This window comes from Schistocerca americana, chromosome 4, assembly GCF_021461395.2.
Source record: "Schistocerca americana isolate TAMUIC-IGC-003095 chromosome 4, iqSchAmer2.1, whole genome shotgun sequence".
Taxonomy (NCBI): Eukaryota; Metazoa; Arthropoda; class Insecta; order Orthoptera; family Acrididae; genus Schistocerca; species Schistocerca americana.
This window is the reverse complement of record NC_060122.1, coordinates 350,387,481-350,405,585: the sequence shown is the minus strand read 5'-3', so window position 1 is coordinate 350,405,585 and position 18,105 is coordinate 350,387,481. Positions and strand designations below refer to the sequence as shown.

General features: G+C 40.1%; 1 protein-coding gene across 1 annotated transcript in view; it reads left to right on the top strand.

Moving 5' to 3' along the window:
- The window catches only part of LOC124613477 (2-amino-3-ketobutyrate coenzyme A ligase, mitochondrial-like), a 152,264-nt gene that overhangs the window by 86,353 nt on the left and 47,806 nt on the right, over positions 1–18,105 (top strand). The window contains exon 6 of the mRNA XM_047142184.1: positions 982–1,174. Within this exon, the coding sequence (XP_046998140.1) occupies positions 982–1,174 (193 nt within the window). The remainder of the gene's footprint in view (positions 1–981; positions 1,175–18,105) is intronic.

Genomic DNA, 18,105 nt, shown 5'->3' with positions numbered 1-18,105 from the left:
AATATTCTGCCAGATCTTGATGAGACTTCAAGGTGGTGCAAAGATGAGCAACTTGCTTTAAAAGTTCAAAGTTCAAAGTGCACATCACAAAACACAATGAAGTAGCATCCTAAGACTACCATATTAGTGAGTCATAATTGGATTCAGTTAACTCATACAAATACCTGGGTGTAAATTTGTAAGAACATGTAATGGAACAGTCACTTAGGCCTTACTGTAGTAAAGCAACTGGCTGACTTTCATTGACTGGAGGATACTGGAAAAATGCAATCAGTCTACAAAAGAAATTGGTTAAAAACCACTTACACATCCCATCTTAGAATGTTGCTGAAGAGTGTAGGGCCCATACCAAATAGGACTAACTGTGGACAATGAATTTATAAAAGAAAGGCAGCATGAGTGGTCACAGCTTGTTTGATTCAAGGGAGAGTGGCTCAGAAACACCGAAAAACCTGAACTGGCAGACACCTGAAGCTAGATGCCAATTATGTCATGAAAGCCTATTTACAAAGTTTCAAGAACCAGTGTTAAGCGAAAAATCTTAAGAATATACTGCAGCTATTTATGACTAAGTTAGACTGGTTCTTCTGATGCTCCATTTGTTAATAGACTGGGAAGAAAACCTAATATTTGGTACAATAGCAAGCATCATACCCTATACAATGGTTTGCAGAGTCTGTATGTAGATGTAACTCAGTAGTTTTCAAGAGAGTGAATATAATTCATATATTCACATATTTATAAAGGTTAAGTTTTGGATGTTGGAAAATGTATGGACCACCTTCTAGGAGAGCTACATATTTACTCACAACTACTAAGCGGAAAAAGTTCTTACTACATGTTGGTAGGAATATTTTACATCTTTTAGATTAATAACTAGTTAAATAGGTTTGGATTACAAATAAAGGCAGAGTGTTATAATGTAAAATAAAAAGATATTAATTCTTCACTGGTGAAAATATTTTCTCACAATCCTTCCAGGGGAACTGAGGAATTGTGTGGCATGATGGGTGTAGCAGATGTGATTACTTCTACACTTGGAAAGGCATTAGGTGGTGGAACTGGAGGATATACAGCAGGTTCAAAGGAACTGATTTGTTTCCTGAGACAATCTAGTCGAACATATCTCTTCACCAATGCAATACCACCTTCATCTGCTGCAGCTGGAATAAAGGTAATTAAGTCAAGTGATTACTTAATTTTTTTTCATTATGTTACTCATTGGGTCTGGACAAATCTAGAAAAAACAGAAGCCAGCCATTTCCACTTATGACGCTTTAGGTAGAAGTTTTTATGTAACAAAATAACAGAAATTCTCCTTTACTTATTTCAAGGGTACTATACCAAGATCGCTATTTACCTAGGATTCCAAATCATGTCCTGATTTTTTGGCATTATGTGGACACTATATTGTGGCAGTTTTAGATGGGGAGTGTGATACTGGTAGAAGTCGGGTCTGAACTACTACTGCCATCTGTAGCAAACAGTTGTGCTGTAGCCACTACAATATGCTTTCTGTACTTCAGTTTGCTTTGTGTTGTGGATTGTTTTCTTTTTTTTATTTTGAAATGGGTGAAGAGACTAATCCTGGTGCATAAAGGGATTCGAAAGCAACTCTCACCACAACAAAAGGAATCAGTAATCCCTGTGACTATTGTGTCAGTTCTGCTTTCGTAGAAGCACAGAACACAGATGTAGGAGGGCAGCCCTTCAAGATAGAGGTGGGGCTTATTCCTTCACATCACTCTCCTCCACTGGGACAGCCTGAGTTCTCATTTGTTTACGGTCATGGTCAACTGCCATGATATACTGTCCACATAAAATTTTTCTAGTAATTTTTCATCACATGGAACCATTTCCCTAGGATTTATAATTCCTGGATACCTTTTTATTGCACCCAGCTAATATATCTAAATATTCTCAGTGTATGTTCCCCTTAATGTGTCCCTAAAAATATTGCTTTGCTGTAACAAGGAAAGAACAAGAGGTGAGGAATGTATATTGAAAAAAAGGACTGAATGGTAATGTAGTTTAAAGTTCCAGGTATCTCATCCTAAAACTATTCGTTCAGGTGCACCAAAATTCAAAAGATATCACCCTCAGATAGCAGACAGGATGAATTTACCATTAATTAGAATGGCAGTATTTTTTGAAACAGCATTACAGCATATCCTTTACCTCAGTGACACTAGGTTCTTAATAAATGCAAAGTGAATCTTATTTCATTAAAATTCTGAAATACTGGTTTTTCATCTGTTTTGATGCATTCCAAACATAATTTTATCACTTCAGAAAAAAAATCTATGAGCTTAAAATCCAGTGAACCAATGACTGAATTTTAATTGCATCTTAATTTTTAGATATTTTCTGCTTATTCTGTAACAATTCAGATGCACCACCAGTTTTCTTAATTACATTTTTGACCTGCTGATAGAAATAAACATCATGTGAGGGACACAAATACGTACACTTTGGATTATAACTTTCATAGGGCATGTAGCCTTTCCCAGTGTTATCTGCGGTGAACTCATTGTACAGTGTAGTATTGATCTGACCATTCCATGAGTCAACTAGTAATAAAAGGTCATTTTCTCCAACATATGATTTTATAACTAACTACAATATTTGTTTTAAAGTTCTTTCATTAATTTTTCTGACTTGTAACAGGAAACTACGACATTTCTGTACTAACTACAAAAATTCAACTTCATTGCTGAGTCTCAAACCAAACTTATTCCTGGCTTCTTCGAACAGAAAAATGCACATGGAAGAAATTCTCCATTGAGTGTCAGCAAGTAGTGTGCTGTATAGGTGTATGTCTTTTGGACAAGTTCTCATTCTTGGTTTTCAGTCCTGATAGCTCAAAAAGCTGTTATCATATAATCATAAGTGCACGTGCATCCATTTGCTCAGTATTGGTGATGAATATCAGTCTATAATTACCTATTGTAACTAGTGGTTGCACTCAAAATCTCTCTGCTTCATCAACAGTTCCTTCTGGTGTTGCTATCTCATTTTTGCTTGTGAATTTAGTAATTTTCTTCATGAAAAGGAAAATACCATATAGTGGTGATGCTGAGTCGCTGAGACACAACAAAAAGACTTACAAATAAAGCTTTCAGCCATTATGGCCTCCATCAACAATAGACCACACACACAGACACACACACACACACACACACACACACACACACACACACAAACACACACACACACACACACACACATACACACACACTTCACTTCAACAAGAAATACAAAGAGGTAAATGAGTTGCATTGCAACAGATATTCCAGTTAAAGTGGTGTTTGAAGCACATTCAAGACCACAGAAGGTGAAAGAGGAAAATAAATGCAAATCTCACAAGAGATGTCTATTTTTAAGAGAGTCTGACTTAGCTGGGACAGTTGAAAATAAAACATGTGAACCTTCAGATTGCTCAGACAGTGGAGATATCAAAAGTCAAACTGATGATAAAGAAGAAGAAAACTGCCCAGCTATTCAAAAAGATTACATTGCAGTAGAGATACCCGGCAAGAACTCAGTTCACTCCATTGGTAAAGTCATCAAGTACGAAGATAACGATGGGGTTATCAAGTGACATTTCTCTGTAGGGGGGCCAAAAATCCCAATGCATTTGTATGTCCATTTGTAGCTGATACATCATATATGTCAGAAAAAAGTGTTGTAGTGATCTTACCAAAACCATGCTTGTTACACTGTACACTAGTATGTGTTACACTGCCCCACACTGGTGCACACTGTAACAGTTTGCAGTCACACTTAATATTATGACTAAATACATTAGTTTCATAACCAAATAGAGTGTGTGCAATTTAAATTATTGTTTAAGGTTCCTTAAATAAAGACATGAGGAAAGACAGCATTTTCACAACTTTTTGTCTTTTTTTTCAAAAGATAACTTTTCTGTTGCACTGTGCCCCACCTTTTTCTACTTTATTTTGGTTCTAAGCACTTAAGAAGACCAGTCTCTTTCTTCTAATTGATGTAATCATAGTTATGTTTCATAAGTTTTCTAAACACACACAATACATTATTTATATTCCTTTTGAAAATTTTTGGTTCTATCATGCTCAAGGAGCTGCTAACTGCAAATCTCAGATATCTGTTATGTCAAGCATATATGGAAACACCTCTGTCATAAATTGGCACTATCCAGGTAATTTCTTTGTACTCTGCCCATTTGGAGAACTCTTTGCATATAATAACTACAATTACTTCACAGTTTCTTATCCCTGTAATGACTGCTTTTACCTTCTGTAGAAAGTTACCTCTCAATCACCTATCATCCTTACAGTGCTAGTGTCCTCATTCCAGTCTTAACCCCTAAAGTGATTTTGGTCATCCCGTCAATGGGCTCACCAAACCTACACTACACATAGGCCATCCCTTTAATGGGTTCATCTTTTTTTCCCAATAGTTCAGCTCTATGAGATACACTGAACCCCAAAAACCAATAATAATTAAGATATCCAACCCTTTTTCCATATTCATTTATTTGAGTAAATTTCTCCTTGGAGTTTTAGCTTCCCCTTGATACCTATAAACTGACATTTCAAAACCCGCTATAAACACACTTTCACCTATACTTCCTTTTCTGTGTTAATGAATTCATAAACATCCCACTAACATACCTCTAGTCACCTTCTCATGTTACTGTGTGGTAAATTCCTCTAGTCTTTCATTTCTGTTCTATCTCTACAGTTACTCATTACTTCTATAACTTCAGATTAATATATATTATACAGATTTTTAATGCATCCTAGCCAAATATTGTTGCATTTATGATAGATATTTTATATGTTCCCTAACACATACATACTTATCCCTTTCTGTCCGTTAAGGAGTCTATAAATATCTACAAATACAAAGTAATTGCTTCATTAATCTCTAAACCCCTTGGATTAATTATCTGTAATAATTTATTTTGTCCAAATAAACCTTTGAGAACAAATTTGTATTAAGTTTCTTCTCCTGCCTTTATACAATGAGCACAAATATTATACCTCCCAAAATTTCCCTTTCCTTTTTAAAAGCTCAGTATTTTTGCATATTAAAATAGGTAACCATTCCACTTATTCATAGGTATGCTCTCCACAGATATAATGATAGTCTTAGCATTATTTTATTGTTACGGTGGCAAAACAACTGACCTGTCAAACTATTGCTTTTTCACTTGCATGTTAGCATGTCATACTACACTTGGGGAATGGTTTTCTTTCCATTCCTGCTTCCCTGTTCACATAATGTTGCTAATATGTCATAAAGAAAAGGTACAAAATCCCTTATAGGAAACATACAAATTAACCTTTCAATAAGTAAAGAAAATTTTTGCAGAACAGAACCTATGTTTTATTGCACATGTGTGTGATCAAGCACACATAATCACCCTTTAAAAGAAACCTTGAATATTTATGTTGCTTGTAAGCACTATTGACTAATGTATGTCTTCCACACTTAGATCTTAATTAACACACTTTCACTGTTGCCTTACACCTTATAGACGTATGTTTAACTCTCATCAGTCTATTTACCTCTATGATAGGGCAGAAGAAATTGGATTTAAATTAAAGACAACAGGATATGAAGAGTAGAAGAAATGCTCCAGGGAGAGTGAATTGTGGCATACTGAAACTGTTAACCCAGACATCCAATGAATGTCAACCCATTGAAGCTGCAAAGATCACAGATTCTCCTGTGGATTTAAACTTCTTTAACATCATATCAGTATTATATAAGCCTTTTCCTTTTTCTTCAGAAGCTTATTTTGATAAGGACCACCTGTCATCCACATGACTTTCCCCGTGTGTGTAGTCATCTCATTCTTTATTTAGTGCATCTAATCCTCCAGTGAAAGTCAATACATTGTTAACATTAGTCCATCCACAATGTCTGATCTCCTTTCTTACACAACAAGAAAATTTTCTTACCAATAATTTTAATACATGTGCATCTTCTAATTGGCCATTCAACTATTTTGACTTAGTCAAATGCCACTCTTTCTTGTAATTACCCCATGTATAATATTTATTTATGTATTTATTTATTTATTGTCCTCTGAATCAATACTGTACATGACATGCACATGGTGATGCACAAACATACATTTGATGTTGGACATTATGATAATTTGCTGGCATGAAGTAATATGCCAAAAGTTTGCGCCGATTATCAACTGCAAGCAATCAACTGACTCATCTTTGAACTAACTTCATTGGAAAAACTGTGTAGGTTAGTGTTCGCCATGTTGTCGAATCAAGCGACTGTGGATTTTTAATGTGTCACTTTGTGTAGCTATTTCTAGCAACAATAAAAGTATTCAATCAATTAAGTGGTATGTTTCAGTTCTACAACCTCTATACCATCCAACTACCACACTGGTGACCCCGAAATTTTGTTTTTTCGTGTGCTTCTGATACAACTCAGTGTATAAACAATGTGGCCAATCAACAACATGAGTGTGCCTACGATTCCGCTGTCCTGTGTAAGTGCGAGTGAATCCTCACGAACGGCTCCAGGACAACTACCGTTTATGCCGCATCCTATGTTTGCGTCTCTTACGAATTATTACACTCCAGTCACAGCTTGCGACAGACTCTTGTGTTGTGACAATGCCACCTGACCGTGTTTGTGTGAAACACGACATCGACAACGCATCACGTGCTGTGTATTCTGTGTTACCTACATCGTATGGCAAACTGACCACACAATACTACCAGATCACCTGCTCGTGTGTGGCAGCACCGGCCGTCCCTGCCGCACCTACCACGACATACGCTGATCGCATTTCAGACTGTTCCATGTTTACAGCAGCACCGGCTGTTTCATCCGTGCCAGCAACACATCACGCGTCTTCTGTGCCAACTGTGTCGCATCACTTCGCACCTTCAGCTGCCACACCAGACGACGCATCTCATTCCAAGCTGGATACCAGTTTCCGGGCCCCCTCATTGTCTCCAGTCGCACAACCGTCGAAGCCCCAAAAACTGCCACCATTCAATCGTGATAATCCTGTCACTTTGTTTACTCTAGTCAAGCATGTGTTTGAATTTAATGGTGTTATCTCGACCGACGCACGATACTCCAGTTTGATTACTCATCTACACGATGAGCTCGTGATGGTGAGTGATATAATTAATTCACCACCACCTCTGCCACGGTATATTTCGGCGAAGAAAATTATTGTGGAATGTTTAGCATGCACTACAGATAAGGCGCTGCAGCAAAACATCCATGTCGAGCAAATTCAAGACAGATCACCGTCTCAGCTGTGGCGACAACTACCTTCAATGGTCAACCAGCAAACCCTGTCGGATACAGCCCTGTGGGCCATTTGGTCAGTCAAGTTACCATATGACATCCAAATGCAACTGCTCGCCCTCTCGACGGCACCTTTGGACCAACGCCTATGGTTCGCTGACAGCATGCATCGGCTGTATTCGCACAGACGCCTCGTCCCTGCAAGCCATGTTCACACGGTGCCAACGGGTGGCACACCTGCAAGTGTCAGTGCCTCACTATCGCCGCCTAGGATCAGCCGTGCGAACTCCAACGCATCGTGTGTGCCGACGGCATCCCCACCTGGGAGCCACACCAGAAAACTACTTGCGCTGCCTGTCCCCACCATGGCTAACACTCCCAATGCTGGCACCCTGCACAGCCCTGCAACGGAGGTGGGAACTCCTTGCCCAGCTTTCCCTCCCACTCATCAGCTGTGCTGGTTCCATGCAACACCCGGCGATGCCGCCCGCAAATGCCAACTGCTGTGCGCGGCGGAAAACTACAGGCGTGAGCCACTTTAGGCGCCTCATCTCGTGCCGCCTCTTCAGGGTGTCTCCAATGCACAAAACATTCTACACAGAACACCAGCTGTGCACCCGGCCGTCTGTACATTCTCGACAAATGCTGCAAACTCCACTTCCTCATGATGCAGGCGTGGACTCCAGCATTCTGCCACGAACACTTGCGCCATCGAGCTTGCTACCTACTGTTTCCACACACCGCGTGGCGAATAATTCCAATATCAGCATTCACGGAACAGTCGAGATTCAGCTTCAGCTCACACCCGACATACTGCTCCCGTGGACGTTTCGCATCACAGATATCGATGAGCTGCTGCTCGGGATTGATTTCCTCCAACATTATGGACTTTCTCCAGACCTACAGTCTGCAGCACTGGTGCACCACGCTTCCGGTACACGCATCCCTGGCTCCTTCACGCCACGTGCTACAACTCTGCCTCTTAGTTATGATTCACTCATCAACACTTCTGCCGATTGCTCAACTCGTCACCTCCATTGCCGAAGTCATCTGCAAACATCATGAAATAGATGCTATTTGTAACAACAACAACAGACTACGACAATTGGTTGCGGATGCATCACGCGAGCTGGCACGCGCACGCAGCATGATTGCCAAACTCACACATGTTTCCCTCGCTCTCATGTCGAGCGACCTGCTCACATTGAGCCGACACACGAGCCCGCCTCATCACAGGTCACAGCCACGGACCACAGATCTCTTCCTGCGACAGCACGCCACCACAGGTCAGTGACTCTTCATCTGTCAGGGCTGTGAGTGATTCGACACCCTCCCATCACCCCCATGTCACGGTGATTTCAAACGGCACATGCCACAGACTGAATACTACCAAAGGCCCGCCAGTTCGTCACAAAGCCAGGCCCACAAACTTCGCCAGGCAAAAGCTATCATACAATACCTATTAGATGCCCGTATTGTCCATCTGTCCTCCAGCAACTGGTCTTCTCCAATTCACTTGGCTTCCAAGAAAGACGGTTTGTACCGCTTATGTGGAGATTACCACAAATTAAATGTACGCACTGTCATTGACAATTACCCGATCCCACATATTCAAGACTTTGCACAACAACTACATGGTGCATGCATTTTCAGCATTATTGATTGTAAAAAGGTGTACCATCAGATCCATAAGTACACTGATGACATACCAAAAATGGCTATTATCACCCCCTTCGGCCTCTATGAATACTGTACCGTGCCGTACGGCCTCAAAAACGCCACGCAGACCTGACAACGCTTCATTGACTCACTCCTTCTCCCAGTCCGTTTTTGCTATGCATATCTCAATTATGTCCTTGTTTTCTCAGCGTCCGAAACAGAACATGAAGAACATTTGTCATGTGTGCTACAAATTCTCTCAGACAATGGCGTTGCGATTAACAAGGATAAAAACCAGCTCTGCCGCTCTCGTGTGATGTTTCTGGGTCATGAGGTCACCCCTGATGTCATACGGCCTACATCCGAGTGTGTCGCCATTATTAACGGACTGCCACTTCTGGAAACGTACCGTGACCTCCGTCGTTCCTTAGGAATGGTCAACTTTTTCCGCCGATACATCCCGCTTGCAGCTTCACTCCAGGCACCACTCACAGACTCGTTCGCAGGCAAGAACACTTCGGGTGCACGCCAAGTAGTTTGGTCCGAGGATATGACACATGCGTTCGACAATCTCAAGTCCTCCCTCACCTACGTGGTTACACTTGCGCACCCACTTGCCGATGCACGCATCTCTATTGCTATGGACACAAGCGACGCCTGTATCGGCGCCATGCTTTAGTGACACGTCGGTGATACCTCTCAACCACTCTGATTCTTCTCTAAAAAACTGTCCACTTCTCTACACAAATGGTCCGCGTTTGATAGAGAGTTAGTGGCCGTTTACAAAGCTGTCAGACACTTTCGCAAAGATATCGAAGGTTGCGAGGTCACTATTTTCACCAATCACCATCCGCTTGCAGATGCCATTCGTAATCCTGCTACCAACCTCCCACAGCGTAGGTTCTGGCATACGGATCTCATATGCCAATACACGACGGACGTCCGCTATATAAAAGGTGCAGAAAATGTCGTCGCAGACTATATGATTAGATTAGATTAATACTTGTTCCATAGATCATGAATATGACACTTCGTAATGATGTGGAACGTGTCAGGTTAATAAAAGATGTCTGTACAAGATAGTACATTACACAAAATATTGCATGACACTAATGTTTAAGTTGGTTTTTTTTCTCCCTCCCTTAATTTATATCTAAAAATTCAGCCAATGAGCAGAAGCAGTTGTCATCTAGAAATTCTTTTAATTTATTTTTAAATGTTGGTTGGCCATCTGTCTGGCTTTTGATGCTGTTTGGTAGGTGACCAAGGACATTTGTGGCAGCATAATTTACCCCTTTCTGTGCCAAAGTCAGATTTAACCCTGCATAGTGAAGATCATCCTTTCTCCTGGTGTTATAGCTATGCACACTGCTATTACTTTTGAACTGGGTTGGATTATTAACAACAAATTTCATAAGTGAATATATATACTGTGAGGTTACTGTGAGGATCCCTAGATCCTTAAATAGATGTCTGCAGGATGACCGTGGGTGGGCACCAGCAATTATTCTGATTACACATTTTTGAGCAATGAATACTTTTCTACTCAACGATGAATTACCCCAGAATATGATGCCATACAAAAGCAGTGAATTAAAGTAGGCATAGTAAGCTAATTTACTGAGATTCTTATCACTAAAATTTGCAATAACACTAATAGCATACGTAGATGAACTCTGACGTTTCAGCAGACCATCAATGTGTTGCTTCCAGTTTAACCTCTCATCAATGGACACACCTAAAAATTTTGAAAATTCTACCTTAGCTACAGACTTCTGTTCAAAGTCTATATTTATTACTGGAGTTGTGCCATTTACTGTGCGGAACTGTATATACTGTGTTTTATCAAAATTTAAAGAGAGTCCGTTTGCTGAGAACCAGTTAATAATTTTGTGAAAAGCATCATTTACAATTACATCACTTAGTTCTTGGTTTTTGGATGTTATTACTATACTTGTATCATCAGCAAAAAGGACTGACTTTGCATCTTCATCAATGTGGAATGGTAAATCGTTAATGTATATCAAGAACAGTAAAGGACCTAAGACCGAACCCTGTGGGACCCCGTTCCTGATAGCCCCCCAGTTTGAGGAATCAGCTGTTGTTTTAACATTACATGAACCACTTATTTCAACTTTCTGCATTCTTCCAGTTAAGTATGAATTAAACCATTTGTGCACTGCCCCCCTCAAACCATAATGATTTAGCTTGTGTAAAAGAATTCCATGATTTACACAATCAAAAGCCTTTGAGAGATCACAAAAAATACCAATGGGTGATGTCCGGTTATTCAGAGCATTTAATATTTGATCAGTGAAAGCGTATATAGCATTTTCTGTTGAAAAGCCTTTCTGAAAACCAAGCTGAAATTTTGTTAGTACATTGCTTTCTAAAAAATTTTTGATAGAGCTGTCAGAAGAGAGAGTGGGCGGTAGTTATTGACATCCAACATATCCCCCTTTTTATGCGATGGTTTTACAATGGCATATTTCAGTCTATCGCGGAAAACACTCTGCTCCAAAGAGCTATTACATACGTGGCTGAGAATCCTACTTATCTGTGGGGAACAAGCTTAAAGTACCTTGCTGGAAATGCCATCAATTCTGTAAGAGCTTTTACTTTTCAGTGAGTTTATCATTTTACTGATTTCAGAGGGAGAGGTTGGTGGAAATACAGTTGTTTCAAACTGCACAGGTATGGCCTCTTCTATTAGTAGCTTGCTTCTTCTAGTGAAGATCTAGATCCTATTTTCTCCACAACATTTAAAAAATGATTATTGAAAATATTTTCAATTTCTGATTGTTTGTTAGTACACTTGTCATTCAGTTTTATGGCACTAAAGTCTTCCTGTGCTCTTGGTTGCCCTGTTTCCCTTTCAATAATATTCCAAATAGCTTTAATTTTATTATCAGAGTTACTGATCTCAGACATGATACACATGCTTCTGGACTTTTTAATAACTTTTCTTAGTACCGCACAATAGTTTTTATAATATTGAACAATTTTGGGGTCAGTACTCCCTCTTTTACGGTTGCAAGATATTCTTATTCCTTTAGTTAGCCAAGGTTTTTTATGTTTTCTTGGAATTATGTTTAACTATTTTCTTGGGAAAACAATTTTCAAATACCCTTAAAAATGTATCGTGAAATAAGTTATATTTCAAGTTTGCATCGGGTTCCTTATACACTTCATCCCACTCTAGCTGCTGTAGGCTTTCCCTAAAGTTTGCAATATTTATATTGTTAATTGAACGCAGTGCTTTGAAATTCTGATTTGATATACTGCATGGGCTATGTCATGTACTGTAACTAGCTGTGCACCATGATCTGAAAGACTATTCTCAACAGGATAAGCATTTATGTCCTTAAACTTATCTTGGTCTATAAAAAAGTTATCTATCAATGTCCTGCTGTTCTTTGTTATCCGAGTAGGAAAATCAATGACGGAGCTGAAATTGAAAGAACTGAGTAATACTACAAGGTCATTCTTCCTATTACACTCTTTCAGGGAATCAACATTGAAATCCCCACAAATGATAATTTGCTTCCCCCTGTCTGACAGATAGCACAACAAAGCATCCAAGTTTTCTATAAATAGCTGGAAATTCCCTGAGGGGGACCTATACACTGTTACAGTTATGAAAGTGCCATCATTTAGATTTAGTTCAGTGGCACATGCTTCCATATGTTGCTCTACACAAAATTTTTTAGTTTCTACATTTTTTACACTGTGGAAGCTTCTGACATATATGGCAACTCCTTCTCTCATCATATTATCTCTACTTACATGTGCAGCTAATTTGTACCCATTGATGCTAACCTTTTGCATATCAGTGACAATGTGATGCTCAGACAGGCATAGTACATCTATTACATTCTCAGTTTCTATATCTTCTAAACAAAGCAGAAGCTCATCAATTTTATTCTTCAATCCCCCAATATTTTGATGAAATATACTAACATTATTTTTCACTTTACTTTTGTGAGTATCTTGAACTCTTTTAACATCTTTAGTACTTGCCTGGCTGAGTTTCCCACTGGACACTGATCTTACACTAAAAAAGAGTTTATGTCGCGCATAAACACCATTACTTCGCAGTTTGACATGGCTAATCTGGCGTGCCTTCAACAACAAGATCCCAGCATACAGGACTTATTACAGGACACCAACATTTACCTTGGAGAATCGTCACCTACCGGGATCCGACTGCCCGGTCATATGTGACACTTTTGCTGGTACACCGCACCCGATCGTACCTGCCTCCCTCCGTCGAGCAGTTTTTGATACCCTCCATGACCAAGCCCACCCTGGCGTTCGGGCTATGACATGCCTTGTAACCAAACGATTTATATGGCCCAATCTCAAGCATGACTGCAGTGACTGGGCCTGTGTGTACATACCCTGTCAGCCCAGTAAAGTCGGATGTCCTGCCCAGCCGCCACTCAGACAGTTGATGTTCCTAAGAGTCGCTTCCGCCACATCCACCTCGACATCGTTGGTCCCCTCCCCCCTTATGAGGGCTACAGATACATTTAATCTATGATCGACCATACCAGCAGGTGGGTGGAAGCTGTACCACTTATTGACATTTCAGCTGCTGCGGTGGCTCGCACCTTTGTCCAAACGCGGCTCGCCTGCTTCGGCTGTCCATCCGCGATTACTACAGACCAGAGCCAGCAGTTTGAGTCTGTCCTTTTCGCCAGTCTTTGCCAACTATGTGATGTCAATAAATTCCATACAACCGCTTATCATCCACAAGCTAACGGTTTAGTCAAACGCTGGCACAGAACACTAAAAGCAGCCGTCATGTGCCATGTGGAACAGTGGTCAGAGGCCCTTCCCTGGGTGCTTTTAAGCATGCGATCAGCCTTCAAAGAGGACCTGCAAGCATCATTAGCAGAAGGGCTCTACTGTGAGTCCCCTGTTCTTCCTTGTGAGTTCATCGAGGATTCACATCCCCTTTCATCGGACGTGCTCCCCCAATTTGGTCGAGAGTGTTCGCACGTGTATTTCACACATCCGTGTACCACCTCCACATGCACACACGGTCCTATGCATTTTCGTACACAAAGACTTGGCTTAATGTGAGCATGTAATGCTCCGGGATGACACTGTGCGAGCCGCTTTACAACCTTCCTACACAGGACTTTACAAGGTACTGTCACGCTCCCAAAACACGTTCCAAATCTCCATCAATGGACAATCACACATCATGCCTGTGAACCGTTTAAAGTTGGCATGGACTATCTCGGAAGCAGCATCTGTTATTCCGTGTGACTTCACCACTCCAGTCGAGTGTACTCACCCAAGAGACAACAGTGTTCTAAGTGATGTGCCGTGTGACGCCCACACTCCAAGCGCGTGTTCCGACTCAGGTCATAGCGTCCCGTGTGACGTTTCTCCCCCTCAGTGCAACACAGCTACGCCCCCCTTTAGATCGAGTGATTGTGTCTCACCCACACCATCGCCAGCAACTCAACTTTCACAAGCTCCTCGGTCGAGCATCTACATCACAGTCGACGTCTCCATGTATACAGCTGACAATCTAGCAGTCCAGGTCCGTGACGGCTTCCTTTTCATCCTCCACACCCCTCCCCACTCTCTCGACAATTCACATCCCTCTGTTACATTCCTCAGGCATCTCTCCCTTCCTCCCGAACCCGATGTTGATAGCATTACATCGTTCATTGACAGGGCCAGTACCCTTACTGTCACCATCCCCATGTGTCCCTCTTTGTCAACATCACTGCCTCCCTCTCCCCTCCCCTAGTCTAGAGCAGGTCATCGTCTTCTGCCTCCTCTCTGGCATAGGGACTATACCTTTTCCTCGCCTAACTGTCCCCCTCTCCCGGATCCAGATACCTCACCGATTACACCGTGCTCTGCACTACCGGTGGGGGGCTCTGTGGTGATTATCGAACACAAGCAATCAACCGACTCTTCTTTGAACTAACTTCACTGGAAAAATTGTGTACGTTAGTGTTTGCCATGTTGTCGAATCAAGCAACTGTGGATTTTTAATGTGTCACTTCGTGTAGCTATTTATAGAAACAATAAAACTATTCAATCAATTAAGTGGTATGTTTCGGTTCTACAACCTCTATACGACCCAACTACCACAAGTTTACACAAACATGAGCTTACATACATATTTTCTGAGAAGTTATGAACACACAAATTACATACTCAGCTACACATTTGTACTTTAGTGGTGTATTCCTCTAACACATATACACAATAGTACCTGGTTGGATATTCTTTCTGCACTTAATTTGCTTAGTAGCAGATGATATAGATGCAAGATTTTTGCACATACTTGCATTAATGTTTTACTCTTTACAAAATTCTTTGCTGCAATTTCTTTCATGTTTCTTTCCACCCATGTGGAGCAGAAATTCGCTTGCACTGCAGAAGCAATGATCAAGTAGAAATGATTTTAATTTTTTATTAAATACAGTCAGGGACTTACTGTTTTTTATTTCTGATGGCAGGCTATTGTATATTTTAATGCCTTTGTTGAAGGGAGAGTTTTTAAAGGCAGAGGTGCACATTTCTTTAACATGGAGTTTCATTTTCTGTCTAGTACCATAGTCATGAACATTTACATTTTTATTAAATTTTGTAATATTACTTTTTACAAATTTGCATAGTTCCAGTACATACAGGCTGCCAAGGGGTAGGATGAGCAACTTTTGGAAGAGAGGTCTGCAGCTATCAGTTGGCTTTGCCTTGTTCATTATTATTATAGCTCTCTTTTGGGTTATGAGAATGTTCAGGCTATGTGTAGAGTCTCCCCAGAGTATAATACCATACTGCATTACACTGTGGAATTGTGCATAGTAGGCTGTGTGAACAGTTTCTGGGCTTGTGCAGTATGCGAGGATTCGTAAGGCGTAGCACACTTTGTTTAGTTTACTATTAGTTTTACTAATGTGTGTTTGTCATTTTAGATTATCCTGGATCCATAGGCCCAGAAATCTTGTTTCTGTATTTGGGGATATTTGGGAACTGTATAATTTCATGTCAGGCATAATTTTATTTGATCTTAGGTGGAAGTTTAGGTAAGTGGTTTTCTTTGTGTTAGCTATGAGCTTGTTTTTCTCAAACCAATCCCCAAGTTCATCTATATTTCCATTTATGGCCTCTTGGAGTTCATGTTCATTTTTGCTTGTTATGAGTATACTGGTATCATATGCAGAGAGTACACTGGTGCTGGCTTTGATGTTTGACAGTAGGTCGTTTATGTACACAATGAAGAGCACTGGTCCAAGTATTGAGCCTTGGGGCACACGTTGTGTAATATTCCAATAGTCAGAGTAGTATGTTTCGATATGTCCTTGGTTGTTATGTTTTATTGACACTTTTTGTTTCCTATTTGTCAGGTATGAGCTGAACCAGTTTAGTAGGGTGCCTCTGATGCAATATGGCTCCAGTTTGTTGAGAAGAATTTTGTTGTCTATGACATCAAATGCCTTGGACAAATCTAGGAAGATCCCAACTGCTTTTTGTTTTTTGTCTAGAGCATCTACGGTGGAGTGTAAATACTCATATATGGCAATTGTCGTGGATTTGTTTTTTCTGAAACTGTGATGGGCATCAGATAGTATCTGGTTCTTATCAAGAAAATTTATTAGTCTTTCGTGAATTAATCTCTCCAAAAGCTTACCAAACACAGGTAACAGCAATATGGTTCTGTAATTTTCTGCGTTGAGTTTTTCACCTTTCTTAAAGATTGGGATGACTTTAGCCACTTTCATGCATTTTGGAAATGTACCTGCCAACAACAATGAGTTGTACACATTTGAGAGTGGGAGAGCTATTTTGTTTATGCACTTTTTTATGATAAAATCTGGGATGTCATCGATTGCAGATGAGAATTTATTCTTGAGGTACTTTGCACTTAGTACAATTTCTTCAGGAGTAGTTTCCCAGAAGAATATAGATTCTACAGGAGTTGTTATTTTGTTTTGTCTGTTGGGTAGGGGTTTGTTGATGCTTTGTAACAGATTTTTAACAATATTTTCATAGTAATTGTTCAAAATATTTGCAATTTCTTGTGGATTAATGACTCTGGTGTTGGGATAGTGTTTTCATGCTTACGTGGCTGTTGATTCGTTTCGTTCCTTATGATGTTCCACACTGCCTTGGTTTTGTTTGAGGATGTGGCCACATAGTTTTCATTTGCTGTTTGCTTTGCTAGTGCTATGATTTTTTAAAGGGATTTTGACATATTGCTTGATATATCTTTCTTGAGATGGGGTGGCGATGGTGTTGTTATTTTTTAGGTACTTCAACAGAGCTCTCTTCCTTCTGCAAGAAATCTTTATACCAGTTGTTATCCATGCCTTCTTATTGGGTTGTTTTGATGTGGTGCATTTGAGTTTAAGAGGAAAGGCAATGTTGAAGTGATATAGAAATGTGTTTAGAAATGATTCCATTTTGTTGTCTGTATCGTCTGCTTCATATACCTTGTTCCATGTTTCTGCAGCTAAGGAATCAGTGAAGATTTTCATGTTTTCATTGCTGTAGTTTCTTACTTTAGTTGTGTATTTGTTGTTGAAGTCTAAAGAGAGAACATTGGTAAGGTATAGGACTTGGCCACAGTGATCACTATAGCCTGTGTCCAGAGGTTTGACTCTGTGGAGGGACAGTTTACAAATATCTGGTCAAGTATGGTTTTGGAGTTGTTTTTGCATCTTGTGGGGAATGTTACTGTGGGATTCAGACTGAATGAGTTAGTGAAATTCAGTAGGGATCCTTTCACATGCCTTGTAGACTGGAAATCAACATTGAAATCGCCATATAAAAATAGTACCTTTTTGTTTTTGTGAAGTTTGTTTACCAGTATTTCAAGGTTTTTAAGGAAGACACATACATTGCTTGTTGGAGAACAATAGATACATATTATGATTATATTTGCTTCTAGAATTTTGATTTCAACTGCCTCAAAATCGTTTTCTTTATTTCAGTGGTCAAACTGGTCAAAACTTCTATAGTTTACGGAATTTTTTATAAATATGGCAGCACCTCCACCTTTCTGGCTTTTCCTGCAATAGTGGAAAGCCAGGTATGCTAGCAGAACTAATTTGGTATTTTTCAGCCAATGTTCTGTAATGCAAATGACATTTACATATTGTAGGACTGTTGTGAATAGGAGTTCAATTT